The following is a 23524-nucleotide window of genomic DNA, read 5'->3' on the forward strand; positions in this document are numbered from 1 at the left end:
GGTAGCAGACAAAGACTAACAAAAAAGTTTCAGGAAGAAAAGGCAGAAAGACTTTGTTCCAAAACTTTGTGCAGTGAATTTAGCTGGAGTACTATGTATAGGTTCAGAGTATGGGGGAAAGAAAATAAGGTTAAAATGTTGGTAGAGCCTATTGTGGAGGGCCTTGAACTAAGGTCTTTAACTTTAACAATCACCTTTGGAGATCCACCAACAGTTTCTGGGTTAAAGGTGTTAAATAGTTTACTGGTACAAGGAGACAATAGTAAAATGAATTAGGCTACTGTAACTATACAGATGTGAATTGATAAGGGCCTGGCTTGTAAACCACACAGTGTTAACAAAATGTGGGTAGAATCAGACGTTGATACTGAAAACATAGGATTTAACTAAAAGGAAAGCAAATGGATTCAGGGGTGGTGTAGAAAAGCTAATGTGAAGGAGAAAGGACTTAAATCTCAAAGCTGGTTTGTCAAGGACAAGGTTCTCAACCTAGGAATTACTAACATTTTGGACCAGGAACTTCTTTGTAGTGGTTGGTTGTCCTGTGCCCTGCAGGATGTTAGTAGAATCCCTTTCTTGTGAGGTGCCAGGACCACTCCACCCGTCATGAAAACCAAAAATGCAGTTATGTGGTCCCCACCCATGGTACACAGTTCTCCAATGACAAGCTGTTTCATCAATCTGGAGTAGTTTCTTACGGGTAACTCAGGGCAAGCTGAGTTGTGCTGTCGTGTCTGACTCATTGCGACCCTGTGAACCGTAGTCCACCAGGCTCCTCTGTCCATGGGATTCTCCAGGCAAGAATACTGGAGTGGGTTGCCATTTCCTTCTCCAGGAGATCTTCCCAACCCAGGGATTGAACATGCATCTCCTACATTGGCAGGTGAATTCTTTACTGCTGAGCCACCTGGGAAGCCCAACTCAAGTCAGGGGAAAACCAACTTTAAATGAACTTCTACGTTATCCTTATATTTGCAGTAGTATCTTTGAATGGTTATCCATATTATGCCTATAGTTTAGTGTGCAAACTTTATTATGACTACAAAGACTGGTTAGTAATCTTTCAAATCTATTTCTTCATTGTACTTTTATACTATAGTCTGCATTCTAGTAAGTTTTCCTTTGTATTTTCCTTTTTATAGTTTCACTCTTGGTTTACAATATTATTTGCCAATTGATTTACACAAAATAGATCATTATTATATTTGTCAGCTCTGGTTAAGTATTTTTTATGTTAATATTTTATTCAATCTTGTTTTAAAAGTATTAATTATACACTATTTTTAAAAATTAAGGCATCATTCAAGAAATTCAGTCAAAAAGTAACTATTATACACTGTGTGACATGGAAATTTTGATTTTGTAATAGTACATTTGATTCTAATATTCACATTATATCTAATATACACATTAGATAGTTATCTAGATTTTTGTTCTTTATGCACTATTTAGAAAAATTAAAATCCATTGACTTCATCAGGGCAGGAGAAACAAGGGACCTGAAAACTCTGAAAGCTTCCTAGGCTGCCCTGGCTGTCGGAACGGCCTAACCTGAGGTCAGTAGGGAACTCAGGGAGTTAATTTCCTACTGTAGAGAAACCACTGCTCACTACAAACTTATACGATAGATCATCAGCCTCATCACATTTTTTGCATTTTTTATAGGAAATATAGAAACTAAAATTTTCATATCTAACTAATACCATTCAAGTCCAGTCCAAGTGATACCTGCACTTCTCAAAGCAAAATTAAGAGCCCTAACTCTGTCTAGATACAACACAGATGTTAGTTCCACTATTTACTCATTTCATTCTCTCCTTAATCAGAGAGCTTTAGACATCAAGTTCCCCTACTATATTAAACTCCAAATGTTTACTCATTGTTGTAAACCTAATGAAGCTTTTCCTGTAACAGACCTTCAGTAAACATTTATTCAATAAAAGTTGTTACTTTATTCTAAAAACAATGTTCAGAGTCCTCATATTTGAAAATGTATCTTCATCTATCCCTTGAGATTTAGCAAAACATTAGGTGACTTAGATGTATACATTGTATAAAACTGACTATTTACTAAAGCATTGTTTTTCCTTCATAAAAACTACACTGCTCTGCACAATTAAGAGCACTTTCTGAGTTGCACTGCAATAAGACAAAAGTTCTGTTGTAACAAAATTCAACGTTTAATTTTTCAAAACTTATTAAAGAAAATAAATTATATTTAGACCACCTTCAATATTTGTACATCATCTTTATACAACTATAACAGTACTTTCAAGAGACATTTTATAAAGAACATTAATTTCACAATTAAAATGTGTTTTAAAAACAGGGGAACATGAAAGAACATTAAATTAGTCTGAAATATATCTCATAATGCCGAGAAGTATGCTCTTCTTTAACAAGTTAACTGTATTTGTATTCAAAATAACATAGCCTCTAACTTATACACAATTATTTCTTGTCCGTTTCAGTAATTTCCTGGATCCAAAACAAAATCTGTGTATTTATTTCTTTGAAAACATCATTTGTTGATCGTCCTTTCACTGCCATGGAATGATTTGCCTTCTCAATCCAGTGGATTTTATGAGGAGCTTGCATTTTCTGTGCCACTTTCTCCAACAAGTTCTAAAAGGAAAAAAGAAGATGATACTAGACTAATACCCTCTTGGTGTTTCATAAAGATTTACTCTCTCCTACCCTGCCTATACTTGGCATCCATTCACTAAATATTAAAACCTACTCTACAGATAACTTCTGAGGCAATGGATCGTGCAAGAAGTAACAATACAGACTTCTTACATATAGCAACACCATAGAACAGATCAAGCATTCATTCTTGACAAGTCAAAAAATTCTTATAAGAAGTATTTTTCCCAAGAAAATTATATATTCTGGGAAAGACACTAAAATTTAGTAATATGTACAAGTTACTTTTCTTCAAGGGTCAATTTTATAACAAATTTGAAGAATCTGATTAAATGTTGAAATGATAAAACAAATATACAGTCTAGTAATCCCAAATTCACAAGATTCAGATATTAATCCTTCATTTGCTAAGTAAGAGTTTGTAATTTATACCTAATTACAAGGGTTGAATATTGTCAGTATGCTCATAGTTTTAGATTCCCCTCAGTAACAGGGTACCAAAGACACAAAAGCAGCATAGTAAAATCAGCATCTTTTTAAAGAGACTGAATGTTGCAGGTAGCATCTTGTTCCCAAGATGTTTATTTCATTCTGTTTCATTCACACAAATAGCAAGTCATAATCACCTTTTCACACATTTCATCTGCTGAGCCTGACACAAACAGTACAGGATCTTTTATACGAAAGAGATCTTCATCTCTAAGTTTATGCTGCTGTTTTGGATGGTGCAGTGGATAGGAAATACAAATGAGACCTCGAACAAAATCATCAGCATCATCAGGCTCAATATGACACAGTACAGAGGCAGCTGCTCTTGAGCCCATTGAACGACCTAAAATCAATTAAAATCAAGTTCAGTTTGAAATACAGACATTCACATAAAGTAGTAGTGATGATAATGGCAGATTTAATTTACTATGCATCCATCATATTGCTTATCTATACTTAACCAACAGAAGGTGGCAATTAACAAGCCACAATACCCACAGACTTGTGAAGAGCTAAAAACTGATCCTAAATCAAATCTTAAAAAAAAAATTATTATTTATTGAAAGAATACTTAAAGAGGTAAAGACAAACCTTGTGAAGGGATCAGTTCAGAGGATGATTCAAGAATATAATAAAAGGAGACGTCTTTGGGTTATAATACATGTGTAATTTGGCTTAAATTCAATTTAAGTATTAAAGTACCTTGATGTTATTATACCTGGAAGTGACTTAACAAAACAAAAATCCTTAACTCTATTCCTGTCATTAATTTTAATTCTTGATTACCTATTCCTGTATTAATGTGAGTAGATTTTAAAACAAGTATTCACAAGTATTGCAACTTACCTCCAAGGAAAACACCTGCAAGTTTGTATTCTCCTGAGGTCTTTAGGTAATTCTAGAAAAATCAACCAAAAAACCATCAATTCTTCTCCTATGAAATATTCCACTGGAAAAACCAACACATATTTCTCATCATTACTAAAGTGTATAAAAACTTTTACAAAGACAACCACAACATTTTAAGGGATTCTACTTGGAAGAGGTAACCAGTTCTTTGCTCTTCTGGTCATGCCTTCACCATCAAGTCATATATTGGGTAATACACGCAAATATGTGGGGAAAACAAAAACACTGTCTAAAAAATTCAAGTACTAAAACATTTTTAAAGAAAAAAATTTGGAGGGAAAAAAAAGAGCCAGTTAAAAGCTTCCAACTTCGATGGACATGAGTCTGAGTGAACTCGTTGGTGATGGACAGGGAGGCCTGGAGTGCTGCGATTCATGGGGTCACAAAGAGTCGGACACGACTGAGCGACTGAACTGAAGGCAAAATCTGATAATGCTACAACTAACATCTGATTTAAAGCTCTGAAAAACTTAGCACGCTTGAAGTAATTTGGATTAAAAGAAATTTCGGGTTTCATCCAGGAATTTTAGTTTCCAACATGGAAATCATGCTATTTGTACACTCGCAGCATATGAGGCTGTCTAGAACTGTATATGCTTAAGTTATATAATTCCAAGAAGGAAATTACATCATAAGTAGATGCCTTGGCAGTATCATGGAGAAACATCTATGACGTGAGCACTCATCCCTATAGAAACTGATGGCAAAAAAGAGCAATCTGACCACTACCCAGCCTTCACACACTGTTGAGTTTCTAAGACTATTCATTAGTGTTTTTAAAATTAAACCAAATGACTAATAAAATTTGTAAATTTACTGTGCATTTAAAAAATAGAATTGTTTTAAGTAAATATAAAGAAATTTTCTTACCAAAACTGATTTATATGCCTTAATTCTATGTACAATATTAAGGCCTTTACAGGTAAACCTCAGGCAAAAAAACCCATGAGAGGCAAGATGGGATGCCAGTGACGTCAAATGAGGGAGATTCATATCTCCTGACGCTCCATGTGTAAGAATGACTCCATATGTTAAGCTCTTGTTAGGTACCAAACAAACAGCATCTAGCAATTTATTTCCAAAAGGTATTTTTAATTTTACCTGGAATTGAAGAGAACAAAGGGGTCAAAAATTACTTCCATGCCTATTCAGACAAATGAATAACTATATAGGTTTGTTCTGTAATACAAATGATTCAAATCACAGCCTCAAAATAAAAAGCAATATTAATAATAATTTATATTTAAGTACTTATTGTATGTCAGATATTATCATAACTGCTCTTTATGTATTAACTCATTTAACCTTTCTAAGAATTCTGTGGTAAGTACTGTTACAATTTCCATTTTAGAGATGAGAAAACTGAGGCACAGTACGTTATATCATGTGCCCAAGGTTATATATCCACTAGCCAAGATCCAAATTCAGGCAGTCTGCTCCAAAGTTCTCACTCCTAATCACTAATGCTCTATTGTCTCTCACAGTACAAGCTGAAAATAAGAAAATTATTCTGGAGCCACATGACTACAAGAAGAAAAAAAAAAGGAATCCTGAAGATGCAGAATGTATGAAAATATGTATTACCTCTGTATGACTCATTTTCACTGTTGAATAACAAACTTTAAGTGCATTACATCTGAGAAGCAAAGGACATCTCCCTGAAAAGAAGATTCTATTGTGAAAGGTGGGTTGGCAGACATGGATATGATACAAGAACTATTAATGAACACATTTAGTAGCTAAAATAAAGACATTTATAACTACTTTAAGAACTGATACCTTCACATGTACCTTATTTATTTTCATTCCTATGGTCATTCAGAATTGGTTATAGGGCCAGGAGTGGGGCTGGCAGATGTTATCTAAGATGTTATCTAAGATAAAGTCAATGTGATACCATAATATGCATTCTGTAAGAAGACTCATATCAAAGTTTGATGCTATATCTTGATACATATAAATATGTATTTTTCCTAAGCATCTTTATTCTCAACCAACTATCTTCAACCTAATTTCACAGCATCTTTCTACTAACCCACTTCCTTCGTCTTTACTGGTCCCAGTTCTTCCTTCTACCCTGCAATGGAAGCATTCATCCACATCCTTCGTCCTGAGACTGCAGAAACCTCCCAGTAGACAGAATGTGTATCTCCACACTATTACCTTTGGGCTTGACTATGTGACTTGCTTTAACCAAAAGATGTTTCAGTGCCACTTCTGAGCTGAAGCATGGCAAATTTTCCAGAAGTGCTCTTAAACTCTCACCTTCAGCCCCAAGAAAAGTACGCTCCATGTATTTTTGCTTCATGGAAAAATGAAGTGAAGATACATGGAGCAGATCTGAACTCAAAACTGAAGTCTGGAGTCCAGCCTAGTCCAATCAACATCTAAACCACTTAAGAACCATGAAATGTCTACCTGAAGAATCAAGGGCATGAAATGCTCTGAGCCACTAAGATTTCAGGGTTGTTACACAGTATTCTTTCTTGTAGTAAGAGATCTTTTATTGCTGAGGATATGCTTAACATCAGGATCATTAATTTTTTTCCTATTAACATTTACTAATTTATTCAATGAATAACATGTTCAAAATGTACAAAAATATACAGTGAAAAGTCTCTCCCTAATTCCACTTTTGCCTTACCATCCAGATCTCCTCTTCAAAGGCAATCAATATTCTGCTTATCTTTCAGGTATTTTATATACATATATACATACACACATCTTTTTATAAAACTAGTAATATATTTTTCTGAACCCCCTCCCCAACATACATCTTTGTGATTACTCTTTTTTATACAATGAGCTTCTTTCACTATTTTTTTATGACTACAAAATATTCCAAAGGAGGGTTGTACAAAATTTATTTTACTAACCATCTATTACTGAAAATTGAGACTGTTTCCAATCTTTTGCTAAAGCAATATTGCAATGAGTGGCACTGTACTTAACATTATTTAACACGTGTGTAGACATATCTATAAACTCCTGTGTCAAAGGGTGTATTTATTTGCATTTAAGAAACATTTCATTTTTGAACAGGCAATATACGCACATGGTACATTATTTTAAAAGAATAAAATGTGTGAATAGTTAAGTCTCTTCACATTTCTCCCCCCAGCCACGAAGTTCCTCTTCCTTCCAAGAAGCCATCACTGTGACTAATTTATTGTACAGATCCTTCCCTTTACGTGTATGTGTGTGTAGAATTCTCATACAGAGCCTGAAAGGTATTAGACCAGCTGCAAAAAGTTCTGGGATTTAAACTGGAGGAGGAGGATGAAGGGTTTCAGCCTTCACTGTTTTCACAAATGTAGCCTCGTAATTGCGCCTGGGGTCCCCAGGTTCAAAGATCCCGTTTTATGTTCTCAAGAGAAGAGCCTCCAGTCTCCTGGTGGGAGAGAAGCAGTATCCTACCAGTGTGAAACGGGGAAGGAGAGCTTGCTATCTACTTCTCAGACAGACCTCACCCAAGTGGTCTTTGAGCCATCCACACCCATCCCCAGCACCATTCATTGCCAGCTCCCAAAGTGTCCCATGCTGCCAGTTTCTGCACATTTTGAAGATTTTGTTTCTTATATATGTATATAATTGTACGACACTTGTTTTCTGGAACCCAGTATTTTACTGCTATTCTTTCCCATTTTCTTCAGCTCTGTGGGTTTGTGTCTTTTTGAAAATCCCTGTACTGTACTTTCAGTGAGATTTCAGGGAGTAAAATTAGATACACGTCCTCAACCCACTCTCTTAACCTACAATGCTCTACTATTCCTCGACAAGTAGGGTGTTCGTGGTTTTTTTTTCTGGCAAACGCCACTCTCTTGCGTGATGGACAGTCTGTCCTTGCCAACAGTGCACACACGTGCTGGACTATAGGGGCAATAGTGAGCCGCCACTAGGATCTAATTCCGACCTGCTCAAGCTAATAAATCTCGGGTTTAGCGGGTCAGAAGGGGCGGCGGGGTTGGAGCCTGGCTGCGCCTCGGTGTCTTCAAAGGCAGCAAACGCCACCAACTTCGGAGAGAGGCTGCGACGGTTCACCGTCTGGACCCGCGTGCCCACGCCTGTGGGCGTTTTCAAGAGTGATTTGTGTGACTACTGTCGTCAGGACGCGACAGAGACCACATCCGAAGCCGGATGATCGGATGCCACCACCCCTTAACTTTCAGTTGGAAAAAAACGTTCGGGCGTTATCCGCCTCGTCCAGGCGGAACGTTGGAAATCGCGAGGCAAACGCAATGGCAACTGTCAGACTTCAGGTTCTTCAGGGGGGGTCGCGGGTCCGGGCTGCGTCGACAACAAGCGGAACAAGGACAGAAACTCGAGGCCAGGCTTCCCGCGGTTGGGGACCCACAGGCGCCCGAGGACCGTCCGATTCCGCCCGTCGGGGCTGCACGGTGGCCGGCGCGCGGGAGACCCTCCTCGCTCGGGGGCCGCCGGTGCCCGGCTCGCCCCGCTCGCACAATCCCTTCTCGGAGCCTCCCGACCGGCCGGCCGAAGCCCCAGCGGCCGCGGCCCGCGGGACCTAACCGACGCCTCACGCCTCACGGAGCCGCCCAACAGCCCCTGAGGGGCAACGGCCGCGAGCCCGAAACGCCTCTGGAGGGACCGCGGAAAGCCCTCGGAAGCCGTTCCCAAGTAGCAGCCCCGACCGCTGCCGCCGCCGCCGCCACAGCCGCCGCACTTACCAGGGACGGGAAAGTGGCCGGCAGCACCTAACCGTCCTCACTCCCTTCTGGGAGCGAACTACCACACTCGAAGGGACCGCCTCGCCGCGCCCGCCAGCGCGTTCCGCTACAGCGCAGGCGCACGCAGGCCCCGCCCCCAGGCGCGCGAGCCGGCGCGCGGGGCACGCTGGGAGCGGGAGTTTTCCCGCCCCTGCCGCCTCTGCTGTGACGGTGTCTGCTGCTCAAACCCAGGGGGCGCTGCCGGGCCGCCTCCCCTCGCTGCTCACCCCCGACTTCCTCAGGATCCTTCGGCGTCCCAGCCATATCCTTCCAGCAGTTGCACCAGTCATAAAGACACCGCATGCCGCGTGATCAGAAGAAGATTCCATCCATATTGTCTCATATCTAATAGTACTTTGTTCCTTATAACTCGTTTCATTTCATTGCTGAGTAGTAGTCAAGTTTACGGATAAATCCACGTTTCGTTTATCCATTCACTGGTGGATGGCTATTTGGATGGTTTCCACTGTTTGACTTGTTATAAAGAACAGTGCTGCATCACTCAGAGAGAGAAGGCAGTGTGATGACAAACAGATTTGAAGATGCTGAGCTGCTGGCTGGGAAAATGAAGGGGCCGCAAGACAAGAACCATAAGAAACGCAGCCCTGGGAGCCAGACAAGGCATTCTGCCCTCAGAGCCTCAGGAAGAGACCAGCCCTCCAAATACATCGCCATTGTCCCAGAAACACTGATTCCTGACTCTCAAATCCAACCCTGAGATTGAATTCCTCTTGTTTAAACCACTAAATTTGTGGTATTAACACTTTGTCACAGCAGCAATAGGAAACTAATACAAAAATATGGACACCAAAACTTCCATTTCGGATAAATTTTGCATGTCATTATTATTACTCTTTTCTTGATTTTTTTCAACCATTTAAAAGTTTTAAAATCATCCTTAACTTGCAGGCTGTCCAAAAATTAGTGGTGGGCCAGATTTAGCCAAATATTAGCAGGATTAGTCCATCCACGGATTAAAACAATACATAATTGGATGTACTAGAGTTTTTATAATGTTCTATAATGTTTCAAAATGAGAATAGCAATAATGTAGTTCATCATGGATTACTGGAACAGAATAAATCACCATAAAACATGAACATGTAAATAGATGCCTGAAAAGCATTTAATAAAATTTTAATGTGCTTCCTTTTTAGTAATTGGAAATTTCATATTTTAGTAGTGGTTGTTAAATACTTGTTAAATAAAATCCATTTGTAATGGATACAGGAAGAGGCCAGATTACAAAAAACCTTGGAAGGTATATTAATTAGTATTCAGTCTGGCTGTGAGTGACTGATTATCTAAAATAATAAACAAGTCAGAAGTTTACTGTTTTGTCATGTAAACTGTGTATCTAGGTAGGTGATGGCTTTTGACATACTTCAGACTGAGTTCAGGACTCAGACACCCTTTTTTTTTTTTTTTTTTTTTTTTACTGCTCCATGGTCCAAACACAGCTAATGATGAGCACAACACAGGCCTTTAAAATAAAAGTGATTTTATTATAAAATTCTAAAAATGTACTTCCAATGACCATCGTGGAAATACTGCATAAGAAGAAACAGATCTTCATAATCCAGACAATCATAGAGCACGGAATTAGTATTTAGAAGACATTCTTCTTTTCACTTAAGAAGAGTCTTCAGAGCACCACTATTTGAAGGAAAGGTATTTTGCATATCACAGTTCATCTTTGGTCTGCAATTAAGAAACAAAATATTTAGAGCCATCAAGAAGTTCTCCATAAGTAAGAAGGCTTACACTTAGTCTATTAATTACTTTCCCCTAAAGACAAAAGAGGCTTCCCTGGTGGCTCAGATCTGCCTGCCAATGCAGGAGATGCGGGCTTGATCCCTGGGTGGGGAAGATGCCCTGGAGGAGAAAATGGCAACCCATTCCAGTATTCTTGCCTGGAAAATCTCATGGACAGAGGAGCCTGGTAGGCTACAGTCCACAGGGTCACGAAGAGTCGGACACGATTTAGCAACTGAGCACACAAGCACACAAAGATGAAAGAAGGGATAAACAAAGCCGAGTCATCACTAGAGGACTTTAGGACTTTATTATTTGAATTTTAGGATTCAAATAAAATTTTAGGATTTTATTATATGAAATCATCTAAGGGTAAAGTCTCATTGGTGGGAACCTGAACATCGAAGGGTCTGTATTATGGTAAAGGCTTGTGTTCTGAACTGATACTAGTGAATGGCCAGAGTAGACCACGAGGGGTGGGAAAATCAATAAAGCTATCATTCTAGTCGTAAGTTCTACCAATCAGGGGAATCATTTGGCACACCTGGAAGTCACTTAAGAGATAAAAATAAATTAAAAAAAAAGAGGAGTGGTGTAAGGCAGTCACCCAGTTCCATTTGGAGCCAACAGACTCATTCTGATACCAAATCAAACTCCATGTGGGAGCACCTTCCAATTTTGGCCATTTCTGTTTTGAAACTGGTTTTCAGTGATTCTGTGGCCTTGCAGCACTGAGAGGAGTTATCACTGATGCTGTACCACTTCTGAAGGCTGCTGCTGCTGCTAAGCGCTTCAGTCGTGTCCGACTCTGGGTGACCCCATAGACGGCAGCCCACCAGGCTCCCTCGTCCCTGGGATTCTCCAGGCAAGAACACTGGAGTGGGTTGCCATTTCCTTCTCCAATGCATGAAAGTAAAAAGTCAAAGTAAAGTCGCTCAGTCTTAGCCACCCCATGGACTGCAGCCCATCAGGTTCCTCCATCCATGGTATTTTCCAGGCAAGAGTACTGGAGTGGGGTGCCATTGCCTTCTCCTCTGAAGGCTAGCTAGGGGCAAATCCAAAACAAAACCAAATGAAGCAAAATAAAACTAATTTCAGCAGGTGCTGGTTTCATGGTGTAAATACTGCAACCAGGTGTATTCCAAACTACCAAAGGTTAACCGCCATGCAGAATTCCAAAATATTTAACAATCAGTGAGCTTGTATGTAAATCCCATGGACTGAGGAGCCTGGAAGGCTGCAGTCCATGGGGTCACTGAGGGTCGGGCACGACTGAGCGACTTCACTTTCACTTTTCACTTTCCTGCATTGGAGAAGGCAATGGCAACCCACTCCAGTGTTCTTGCCTGGAGAATCCCAGGGATGGGGGAGCCTGGTGGGCTGCCCTCTACGGGGCTGCACAGAGTCGGACACAACTGAAGTGACTTAGCAGCAGAGCTTGTATGTGACTTGCCCGGTGGCTCAGCAGTAAAGAATCCACCTGCAATGCAGGAGACAGTGGAGATGCAGGTTTGAACCCTGGATTGGGAAGGTGCCCTGGAGGAGGGCATGGCAACCCACTCCAGTACTCTTGCCTGGAGGATCCCATGGACTGGACCAGCCAAGAGTACTGGAGTGGGTTGCCATTTCCTTCTCCAGGGGATCTTCCCGACCCAAGGATCGAACCCGGGTCTCCCTCATTGCAGGCAGACGCTTTACCATCTGAGCCACCAGGGAAGCCCAGTAACGTAGTGGTATTAACAGAGATCACGTTTAAATGAATAATCTATTAACATGAATAATCATGGTTATATATTTTTCCATCTCTAAACTGGGATGATGAACTTTGCAGAAACTATCTCACAGGGAGATGAGGCTATTAGATGATACATGTGAAAATACTTTGCAAACTGCAAATATTTATTCAAATGCCATGTCATCTGTAATTCTCACAATAAAAAAGGCCTCCCTCCACTTTGCTGGGAGCTCCTACGTATCTTCGCTTCACTGCATCTTAGCACCTGGTTTTTTTCTTTTTTTTTTTCTTTTTTGCCTTTTGTTGGTAACTGTTTTTTCTGCCTCTGCTAGAATGAGTTGCTTAGAGGCTCCGGGAGGAGTTGGAGTAGTTGCTGCCTGACTGAATGAGTAAAGGGGAGAATGAGGACTTGGATCACGGTTAGTTCTTCCTGTGGCATTGGCTAGGAGGTCAGTTCCGGTTACCTTCTTCCTGTGGCACGTGCAAGGAAAGAGGTCATCCTCAGTCTCTGGCTCTACCCTCATCATGCCCTCTCGGATCTGGGGCTCACTCACTTGTAAACTGGCATATTCCTGTACAGGCAACAATACGAAAGCATGTTTTATTTAGCATTTAAGATGCTGAAGCAGAAGGTCCAATACTCTGGCCACCTGATGCAAAAAGCTGACTCACTGCAAAAGCTGATGCTGGGAAAGATTGAGGGCAGGAGGAAAAGGGGGTGACAGAGGATGAGATGGTTGGATGGCACCACTGACTCAATGGACGTGAGTTTGAGCAAACTCTGGGAGACAGTGAAGGACAGGGAAGCCTGGCATGCTGCGTTCACGGGGTCGCGAAGAGTCAGACACAATTCAGTGACTGAACAACAACGTAAGGCGCACTTACCAAATTAGATACACTGGAGTTTGCTAGAACTCCGTCTGTTTAATTCACCTGCGCCAAGTTACGAAATGCAACGCCCTCCTTAAAACCCCACAACAGAGCTTCTGAGAGGTGACTGTCCTATTTCTAACGGTCCACTCCTAACTCTACCCTTCATTTATATGACTCTTTTATGGTATTTATTTTCATCTTCTGCCACGTAGTGAAAATGACTGTGTTCCCATCTTCCCTTAACTGAGAATCTGAGGACAGACTATTTCTGCCTGACCCACCACAGCTGGTACAGCCTCAGTCACGTCTTCATTCATCATGGGCTTCCTTGTCCTAAGTTCTGGGCGAGGTGCTTATGCTCTAGTACATGTGAGTTGAATGAATGAACTCTAATAACCTGTGGCTCTTTAGGAATTCAGATTAGCAAATCCCCCCCCCCCCCAGTTCTTTCTATAGTTTACATATCACTCTTTAGGAAAGGTTACAAAGGGGGAGGGGATCAGCAATGACCAACTTTGTTCTGCAGCAGAGCCTGAGACACTGGGCTCAATATCTAGAATTCTGCCACTCTGAGATTAAACCAATCTAACTTAGATCTAGAACTATTACTGAATTACATGCTTAAGACTGCATTTTTTTAAAAAAAAAAGAACCTTTCAAATTGTGAGATAGGCTTTGACTACAATCCCTAAATGGGTAAGTCCATAAAGGCAAATTGCAAGAAAAGTTACGGTCCATATGGGGTAAGCACAACAGGTCCCAACATAGCTTGCACTGTATAGAGAAAGAGACAGTAACACAGTAGCAGTTTTGTACAAAAAACAAATGAGAATCCTCGCACAATAACTTTCTGGGCTCAGAGACCACTTTTCTAACCACATGCCACACAGTTCTAACATTAACACCTTTCCCTTAAGGTGGTGGCATTCTCCATTAGCTATTCTTTGGCATCCTTCATTTTCACTATAATTTAATATTTACCCCTGACTTTCACTTACAGAGGTATATATGTATCTCCTTAATGAAAATACTTTTAGAAATTGTTCAGTGAAACATTACTTGCTACTAACATGAACAATTACAAATATTTCTATTTTCTTAGAAAATACTGACCTGGAAAAGTTTAAAATAATAACAGAATATGTCATCGCCCATGAGATTATTTCTTGCAAATTCTTGTCCTGTTTTGGCTATCTTCTTTGCCTATGGGAGCAAGAATAATATCCTTTAATGAAACATATTTGTCCCCATGCAGACATATGCTAAGTGATCTTCCAAGTACATTTCGGTGGGAAAATAGTGGCTACAGTATCTTTGAAGTCTTGTGTGTAAAGGGAACATTTAATAGAGGAAGTGTGTTCAAATCCAAGTGAGATTTTTAAGACTTGATAGTTTAAGAAGTCATATTGGGCCTTCTAGAATGGGCCTCTCTGGGACAGAAAGGGGAGACAAAATGAAGTAACAATGACTTTGCAAAGTCAACGCAAGATGAAGCTTAATGCACTGCCTGAATAAATTTTAGCAATTAGTTTGAAGCTTCTCTCATGCAATCCTTCATTTTAATCCACGGCACAGTTAGTTCTTCCCCTGCCAGGCTGACCATCTTTATCTTCATGTTGCTAGTGGAGGTGAGGCAATGCTTGGAGCTCAGATCTAACTGAGTGAGACAGCAAAATCGAGGCCAAGGTTTAGGTTTTCATGTCATGTGCAGAGTGGGCAGTTAATCCAAGCCACTATGCCTGGCTTTACCCTGAAGAGATCTGTGCTATGCATGGGGAAGTGGCTTCCCACTTATAGGAAAGGGTCGACATGTAAGCATGTTGAATGCTTTCCAGGCACAAGACACGGAAATGACCCCGTGATACCTGGGGGAACAAAGAGACTGACCTTACCTCTTCATCGTGATCTTTTGCCCACTGAAGTTTCTCTAGGAGATCGCTCAGGTTGCTTTTAATTGGAATGTAGTGTTTCCAGGGCTGCAGTTCGTTATAGAAGTGTTCATAGTAGATGGAGTCCTGCTTCAGCACCACACTGTCACCAACCAGCAGATACGGCAGGCGGTAGGCTGCCACGGTGCCATCGACGTTGATCTGATATTTATGCTGCAAACAGCAGGACAGCAGAAGAACCTCCACTGAACTCCCTTTTGCCCACTCTTCTTTATTCTCTTCCTCTTCCCACACATCAAACCTCACCATCCTCAGATACAAACTGGCTAGATTTTGTCCTTGGCCCCTGCCACTTGGGAAGTGCTATTAATTATTTATACGTATACATAACACACAGACCTAGATCTAGGGCCTATTTCGATGTTCCCCCAAATTTCAAGAAAGGGTGCCAAGTCTAACGCTGGAGCAGCCAATAAAATGATACAACTGTTGTCCAAAGCCTGCCAGCGAAGGAAATTAGATTTATTATGACTACTTCCCAGGTGGCAGTCACGGTGAAGAATCCAGCTGCTGATGCAGGAGACGTAAGAGACATGGATTCGATCCCTGGTTTGGGGAGATCTCCTGGAGGAGGAAGTGGCAACCCGCTCCAGTATTCTTGCCTGGAGAATCCACATAGACAGAGGAGCCTGGTGGGCTACAGCCCACAGGGTCACAGAGTCAGACACAATTGAAGTGACTTCGCATGCATGTGACTGCTTTATCGATGGCATGATAGTGCCTACTGAGGGCACATTCTAAACTGTGTTAACCATACCTTTGAAACATCAGGTGGCCACACCCAGGTCTTAAAGAAATTAACAAGCTCTGGGGCAAGAACATCTATGAATCAAACTATTTCTAGCATGGCAGAGGTCAATAAATATTTATCTGTTTATTTAACTGGGTCTTAGTTGAGGCACATGTGATTTTCATGCAGGCTGTCTAGTTGGGGCACACGGGCTTAGTTGCTCCCCAGCATATGGGATCCCAGATCAGGGATCGAAACTGCATCCCCTACCTTGCAAGGCAGACTCTTAACCACTGGACCACCAGGGATGTCCCAGTCAATAGTTTTAAGCTGTACAAATCATAACAGGTACAACAGAAAGAAAGCAAAGGTCTGACAGGACACTCTCAGAGGAGGAATGGCTGCCATCAGCTCTCTTTGGTTATAACCATTTCTTTCCAAAATTTCTGTGACATGCATATGGAAGAAAACCTGATTATTCAGCTAATGGCCATCTTTAAGTCTTCTTGCGCTCCATGCAGTAAGTCGCTTCAGCCACATCTTATTCTTGCGACCCTGTGGACTGTAGCCCACCAGGCTCCTCTGTACAGAGCTCGTCAATCACTGACCTTCCCACCTGCAGGAGATGGCAGACGAGGCTTCAAAACCCCTCGGGGGTCTAGAGATCAGGGTGGTATACCTCACTGCTTGAGAAAGGTGACTTGTCAGAAAAAGGATCAACCCTGGGAAAATAGAAACAGCCCACATTCTAGACACGGAGAGTGTAGAATCCCCAGAGTTTTTGAGCAGAACAGCTGGATGGATTCCAAGTCATTTCCCTACAGAAGGGAAGAGACACCTGCTCTATATTCCCTCTTTAGTCTATTGTGATTCTATGGCTCAGGGGAGAAATATTTATAAAATCACTTACATGTATTTTTTAATAAAAAAAGGCTTGGAGTGAAATTATGCTTCTCTTGAAGGTCAGTTGGGAGGAAAAATTACCCAGATCCCAAACTCCCTTGGTGCATATTTCATGTCAGGTCTAGATACTGACTCAGGGCTTCCCTGGTGGCTTAGACAGTGAAGAATCCGCCTGCATTGTGGGAGACCCACATTTGATCCCTGGGTCAGGAATATCTCCTGGAGAAGGGAATGGCAACCCATTCCCATATGCTTGCCTGGAAAATCCCAAGGACAGAGGAGCCTGCAGGCTACAGTCCATGAGATCACAGAGAGTTGGACAGGACTGAGCGACTAACACTTTCACTTTTCTAGGTACTGAGTACAATCCAGGTTGCCTGCTAGGGGTTGGCCTCGTGCCCCATGCCTGGATGTTCCTAAAATTTTGTGCTCACCTCTCATCTTCTGTTGGAGAAGGGAATGGGAACCCACTCTGGTATTCCTGCCTGGAGAATTCTATAAACAGAGGAGCCTGGTGGGCTCCAGTCCATAGGGTTGCAAAGAGTCGGACACCACTGAGCAACGACTATCACTCACTTACTCATCTCCTATAATTTACCTTGATTTCCCGCCCCTCAAATGCAGGTGGGACTTTCCAGGTGGCACTAGTGGTAAAGAACCTGCCTGCCAATGCAGGAGACATAAGAGACATGGGTTCGATCCCTGGGTCGGGAAGATCCCCTGGAGAAGGAAATGGCAACCCACTCCAGTACTCTTGCCTGGAGAATCCTCATGGACAGAGGAGCCTGGTGGGTTACAGTCCATAGGGTCACGAAGAGTCCGACACGACTGAAGTGACCTAGCACGCAAATGCAGGTATTTGGAAAATCACAAAGCATTGGCTCTGGATGATGTCATACCTTGAAGAAATCGAAAAATGAAATGTGCTTCACGATGGGGCCATACAGGTTTTCGTCATGTTTAAAGAAGAAGAAGTTGGTGAAAGCAGCGTCTATGAGCTCCGGGTGCTTCCTGCTCAGCTTAACCAGCTCCAGTCTCTCTTTCCGGCTGTCTCGCCCTCTCCACACAGCGGTAGAGTTTTTGCTTTCCCAGGGAGGACCCGTGTTGGCCTGCACGGACATCATATCCAGACTGACTCTGGAAGACAGACAGTGCAACAGGTGTTTCCCCCAAACCATCGCCTCGCAAGGGGTGTTGGGAAAAAACTCATCAAGGAAAGAAAACCAAGACTCTGGGTTGTCTGCGACCCATCTCTCACCGGCCCATGGTTTCTAAGACAGAGTCTGTCAAGTCATAGGTGGGCATCACAATATCCTTGGAGTCTGTGGAGCCACACCAAGAAAAGATTGGATGGATGTGGGGACTGGATTTCTTTTTTTCCAAAGGCCAGTCTCCCAAATTAACAAAAAACTCCACATCAGGCATCTTCACCTAGGACAAAGAAGCCAAAGTGTTAAAATGATGGTATCATTTTTCGTATCAGCCATTTCACTATCACTGTCCAAACCCCACTGCGGTTGTCATTGTTTAGTAGCTCAGTGATGTCTGACTCTTTAGCGACCCCATGGACTATAGTCCGCCAGGCTCCTCTGTCCACGGAATTCTTCATGGCAAGAACATTGGAGTGGGTTGCCACTTCCTTCTCTGGGGTATCTTCCCAACCCAGGGATTGAACCCAGGTCTCCTGCACTGTGGGCAGATTCTTTACCACTGTGCCAGCTGGGAAGACTATGATATAAAACCTGGATTTAAATTGTCCATTATACACAAGAGAAAAGAAATACTTACTTTTCTAGTCAAAGAAAGTAGTATGGCATCCATGAAAATTCTAAAACCTACATGTTCACCGTGAGTCTTGATATAAACCTGGAAGACAATTCCATGTTTATTCCGTTAGTCTAAAAGTACGCTTTGGCTTCACTGAGAGCAAGCTTATCACAATGATCGGCAGGATATTTTTAAATAAAACTAGGTAGCTAGTTGTAGCCACATGGCCAAAACAAAAATAAATCACCAAGACAAACAAGCAACTGCACCTTGTTATCCTTCAAGGTATAATGACACAAGCTCTGTCTCTGTCCAAATCTTTTTGGGATTTCCGTTGCAATCTTTTCCGGGTCAACGGTAGGGAAATGCACCAGATCTCTGTGAATCTGAGCAAAGGTTTCTGGGCAGTTCATCTCCCGCAGCCAGGCTGCACTGTCTTCCAAGGGACAGTCACAGCTCTCGTGGTACACCGGCCCTGATGATACACGGAGCAAAGGGTACAGGCACAATCTCAGCGTGTGAAACGTGTAACAGATATTTGTAGCATGACGTCAGATCCTGCCTAGTTAGATGGGGCGGGCAATTTGATGGAAAACCTATTTTAAAAAGAGAAACCTTTCTATTACACTGGTGTATCGTGAGTACATCTGTTCTGACGGCTCTTTACAGTTGGGTCTTAAGATCTTTTCACAGTAAAGTCCACTTGGCATGACTTCAAAAGAAAGCTAATGGTACTACATTGTGCTTTAAGTGGCTTCCACAGTCCCTCCATTACTCTCTCTTTTTTTTTTTTTATACATGGCATGTAGGGTCTTAGTTGCCCAACCAGGGATGGACCCCATGTGAGTCTTAACCACTGCATGGCCAGGTAAGTCCCCATAGTCCATTATTCTTTTTTTTTAAATTAAATTTTATTGGAGTATAGTTGCTTTACAATATTGTATTAGTTTCTGTTGCACCGCAAAGCATTACTCTTTATGTTTTGTGTACTAAAGAATAACCAAGCATTGGTAAAAGGATATCAGAGGCATATCCCTGTTTTAATGAAAGACAAAAGTGATAAGAAATTAATATTTCAATGGTCTGTTATACAAACCAGTTCTTAAAATGTCTAAGATACTTTTCTCAATGGATAAATCATCCTAAGGATCAATACAAGTGGGAATTTCCTGATGGTCCAGTGGTTAGGATTCTGTGCTTCTGATGCTGGAGCCTGGGTTCGATCCCTGGTGGGGAAACTAAGATACTGCAAGCCTTGACATTGACATTGAAGTCGCTCAGTCGTCTCCGACTCTTTGAGACCCCATGGACTGTAGCCTACCAGGCTCCTCCGTCCATGGAATTTTCCAGGCAAGAGTGCTGGAGTGGATTGCTATTTCCTTCTCCAGGAGATCTTCCCGATGCAGGGATCGAACCCGGGTCTCCTGCGTTGTAGGCAGACGCTTTACCGTCTGAGCCACCAGGGAAGTCCAAAAAAAAAAAAAAAAAGCCTTGAGGTGAGACCAAAATAAATACAAGTAAATAAAGCACCCCTACTATGGTTAGTAGGTTTTTAAGGATAATATAAAGAAGCAAAGTAATCCTCAAAACACCCATTTCACTAATACTATAATGAATTAATTACATGTAGAAATAATACATAACATAGAATCTGAATTGAGATTTCACTGTCATTTATTTCTATAATTCTCAGATTGTCACTTGACCCAGGCAGGAGGAGACAATGGGACATCTTTTTAAGGTTTCACAGCTTATATGGTACCATGTGGTTTTAGTGGAGTGAGGGGAAGGAACCTAGACACTTTCTAGAAAAACGTTTGCCTTTCTTGGAGCAGTGGGTCAAGAAAGATTTGTGTGTCTGTATTCTCCTTGCTTCTCTAATATCTTAGGATATATGTCTGCTGAGATGGAATGATATGGCTTTAGGGAAGAAAGCTGTACGCTTATTCCATATAAGAAAACATTGGAGAATTTCTCTGGAAAAATAGCACTGAAACAAAACCAAAAAAGCTACAGTCAACTTTCACTGTTTCTATCAAGCCCTTTCTTCCTGAAGTGATTGACCAAATTTCAGTGACACTCATCAGCTACTTAAGTGATATGTCTCTAACTAAGAAAGTGCCATCTAGGACCATATATATATATATATATATATATAGATAGATAGATAGATAGATAGATAGCTTGACTGTTCTTGCTAATGTTGCATCTTCCGGAAGCAAATTCTCTATTACTAGAACTTAATACTATTAAGTTCATATTAAAGAACATATTAAGTTCTTTCCTCTTTAGTGAATTATAATTTCCATTCAAATCCTGATTTCTTTTTTCTACCAGGATTCTCAACTGAGCTTTCAACTTCAGTCCATAGGGTCACTAAGAGTCTGACCTGATTTAGCAACTAAAACACAATAACAAGATTTTTTTTCTTCCAGTGAAAAATATCAGGCTAACCTGCTTTTACTGACTGAATGACAGGTAATATTGTATTCAAACACTGTTGTTTTGAAATTATATTCCACATTACCTTTTAAAATATATGGAGATTTGGCCACATGTTGACCTTGGAATTTGACTTCTATCTTCAGGTTTTTGTAGCTGGCATACATTCTGTATCTTACTATGTAGGACCCATCTTTTCGGTCTAAAACCTGGACCCCAACTCTAGTAAATTGCTCATCTGGGGCTGAGACTTTAATCTGGAACACTTTTTCACCCGGAGAAGATGTGAATCTGTGATGGGAAGAACAGTGAAACATAAAGCTTATTTTAAGAAACAAACGTACAAAGACTATGGTCTCCAGTCTGTGAACCTGACTGTTCTCTATATCCTCCCCCTAATATGTGCTTGTTTCCTTTTCCTTATGCTTTCAGTACCAAAATGAATAGGATGGATCGGAGATTAAAAAAAAAAAAAAAGAAGAGGATGACAATGGTCAAGATAAGTTAAAACAGTTTCATTAGAAAATTACAAGGAGGTATTTTAAGACTACTAATCTCTGTAAACATAGAACATCCTTATGCATTTCATATATAAAAATAGTCCTATTAACCTACTATTTATTTCGTGTCCATCACATCTGGAAATCTGTGATCAAATGATGCCTCTAATGGTTTTCTGAAACATCGCTCTCAATGATTCTTTAAAAAAAAAAATCACTATTATAAATCATACTCAGCCATGGAAAAAGCTAGTAGTTAGCATATTATCCAAGTGATGTTGTATAAAAGGTTTTTTATACAAAAGGGCATGCTCTTGGTGTTAAGATTAAGATGGTACTTAGTTTCCCAACCATACTATTTATATAACCAAGTGACAAAATTTATAAGCTTCCTTTTCTTTGGAAAACTTATTCCCAAGATTTTTTTGCCAACAAAATATACACAGACAGCTTCAATATAAAAAGACAGTCATGTCAGAGGTATGTGAATTCTACAAATAAGTTTCAAGTACAAGTGGAATAGTTGAATGCAGTAGGATGAAATAAAGTTGTAACAAACACATAGGAGATTCATATTTTGATACTTTCTGCCTCAACCATAAAGTTATGAATCCTGTTGTATTTTTCATTTTGAGTTTCAAAACATACTTATGTGCAGAGGTCTACCTGAAAACACAGCAGCACCGGAAAAAGGTGAAGCCAACTAGTTTCTAACAGCTGAGTTCAAATTCCTTATAACAGTTTATGCAAAAATTAGAAAAGAGTTCCTTGTGCTAGGTTTTCATTAGTTATCTCTTTTATACCTACTGCTATTGGGATTGACTGTATCTATGTCAACCCCAGTCTATGTAGTGCTCTGTGTTGACTCAAATGGGAAGGAAATCCAAAATAGAGGGGATATACGTATATGTATAGCTGATTCATTTTGCTGTACTAGCAGAAACACACAACATCGTAAAGCAGCTATACTCCAATAAAAATTAATAAAAAAGAATGTATAGGGGCTGGTGCACGGGGATGACCCAGAGAGATATTATGGGGAGGGAGGTGGGAGGGGGGTTCATGTTTGGGAACGCATGTACACCCGTGGTGGATTCATGTCAATGTATGGCAAAACCAATACAGTATTGTAACGTAAAATAAAGTAAAAAAAAAAAAAGAATATATAGATCTAACTGAACCACTTTGTTATACAGCAGAAATGAACACATTGTAAATCTACTATACTTCCATAAAATAAATAAATAATAAATTAATTTAAATAGAAAAAAATTTAGAATAGCTTAAGCAAAGTACAGGGGTTTGTTTGCTCAGCACTCATGTAGGACTCCCCTTCAAAAGGGCCAGGAGAAGAGCTAATTGGAAACGATTTCTAAAGCTACAGAGAAAAATTGAGTAGGAGGGGGATAAACTTCCAAGGAGATGTGAATAGCCCCCAAGTGTCCTGAATTTTAAACTGCTGTGGAGAAACGAGTTCTGGGAGGACAGAACGCGAGGAGAGAAGCAGAAAGCTTGAACTGCCTTCCCAAATCGTCATGGAGCCACTGCGGACTTACTTCTCGCCAGATGTGTCCACCGCCTGAATGTAGAAATAGCGCGCGGGAAGGACCACGGCTGCCTTGAGTCCGGGACCCCATACTTCGCTCTTCTCGGGGCTCAGTCGCCTCTCTCCGCCGCTCTCGGCCAGCGCTGGAACGGTCCCCAGAAAGAACCAGTAAAGTAGCAAAATGCTAAACATTTACAAGCTGGACTCAAGACGATCCACGGATAAATGAAGTGGAAGAGGTGGACGCAGCCAGCCGCGGCTCGGGCGGGGGCGCGTCGGCCGATCGCAACAGCAGGCGGGATTCCCGGAGGGGGTCTCTGGCTGTGCTGTTCGCCCGCGGGGGTCTCCCCTAGAAGGTCACAACCGGGGCGCAGGCTTGTCCAGCTGAAGGATGCCAGCAGTTCTGCTGAAACGGACAAGAAGCACGCCGCTCCTCTTTCTTGGGACAATGACAAACCCGCGTTGCTTCTGTAACTGTAGCATCATTGGGGGCGAGCCCGTCTCAGGTTCCAGCCCAAGGTGCAGGGCGAGGGGATTGGCCCGCGCGTCGGCC

The 23524-nt window shown here is 41.4% G+C and overlaps 2 protein-coding genes across 2 annotated transcripts; both read right to left on the reverse strand.

Annotated features, from left to right (window-relative positions):
• Window positions 1–2159: 2159 nt before the first annotated feature.
• Window positions 2160–8801, reverse strand: TEX30 (testis expressed 30). The gene is made up of 6 exons (XM_004012228.6): window positions 8733–8801; window positions 5629–5702; window positions 4915–5145; window positions 3982–4033; window positions 3273–3478; window positions 2160–2625 (listed from the first exon to the last, which is right to left on the reverse strand). The coding sequence occupies exons 2-6, from the start codon at window positions 5641–5643 to the stop codon at window positions 2452–2454; spliced, it is 678 nt and encodes a 225-aa protein (XP_004012277.1). The 5' UTR covers window positions 5644–5702; window positions 8733–8801; the 3' UTR covers window positions 2160–2451.
• A 1454-nt stretch (window positions 8802–10255) lies between these two features.
• POGLUT2 (protein O-glucosyltransferase 2) lies at window positions 10256–23447 on the reverse strand. Its single transcript, XM_004012229.5, has 10 exons — window positions 22982–23447; window positions 21011–21216; window positions 18753–18958; window positions 18505–18582; window positions 17975–18147; window positions 17616–17853; window positions 15027–15236; window positions 14248–14337; window positions 12726–12833; window positions 10256–10472 (listed from the first exon to the last, which is right to left on the reverse strand). The coding sequence occupies exons 1-10, from the start codon at window positions 23161–23163 to the stop codon at window positions 10455–10457; spliced, it is 1509 nt and encodes a 502-aa protein (XP_004012278.2). The 5' UTR covers window positions 23164–23447; the 3' UTR covers window positions 10256–10454.
• Window positions 23448–23524: the final 77 nt, after the last annotated feature.

Source organism: Ovis aries, chromosome 10 (genome assembly GCF_016772045.2).
Source record: "Ovis aries strain OAR_USU_Benz2616 breed Rambouillet chromosome 10, ARS-UI_Ramb_v3.0, whole genome shotgun sequence".
NCBI classification, from domain to species: domain Eukaryota; kingdom Metazoa; phylum Chordata; class Mammalia; order Artiodactyla; family Bovidae; genus Ovis; species Ovis aries.

Coding starts and splice junctions, on each gene's coding strand:
- TEX30 (XM_004012228.6), bottom strand. Junction 4,034..4,914: donor AGGCATATAAATCAGTTTTG/GTAAGAAAATTT, acceptor TGATTTTTCTAG/AATTACCTAAAGACCTCAGG. Junction 2,626..3,272: donor CAGATGAAATGTGTGAAAAG/GTGATTATGACT, acceptor TTTTCCTTTTAG/AACTTGTTGGAGAAAGTGGC.
- POGLUT2 (XM_004012229.5), bottom strand. CDS start 23,163: ATGTTTAGCATTTTGCTACTTTACTGGTTCTTTCTGGGGACCGTTCCA. Junction 18,583..18,752: donor ATACCTTGAAGGATAACAAG/GTGCAGTTGCTT, acceptor ATTGTCTTCCAG/GTTTATATCAAGACTCACGG. Junction 17,854..17,974: donor GTCTTAGAAACCATGGGCCG/GTGAGAGATGGG, acceptor TCTGTCTTCCAG/AGTCAGTCTGGATATGATGT.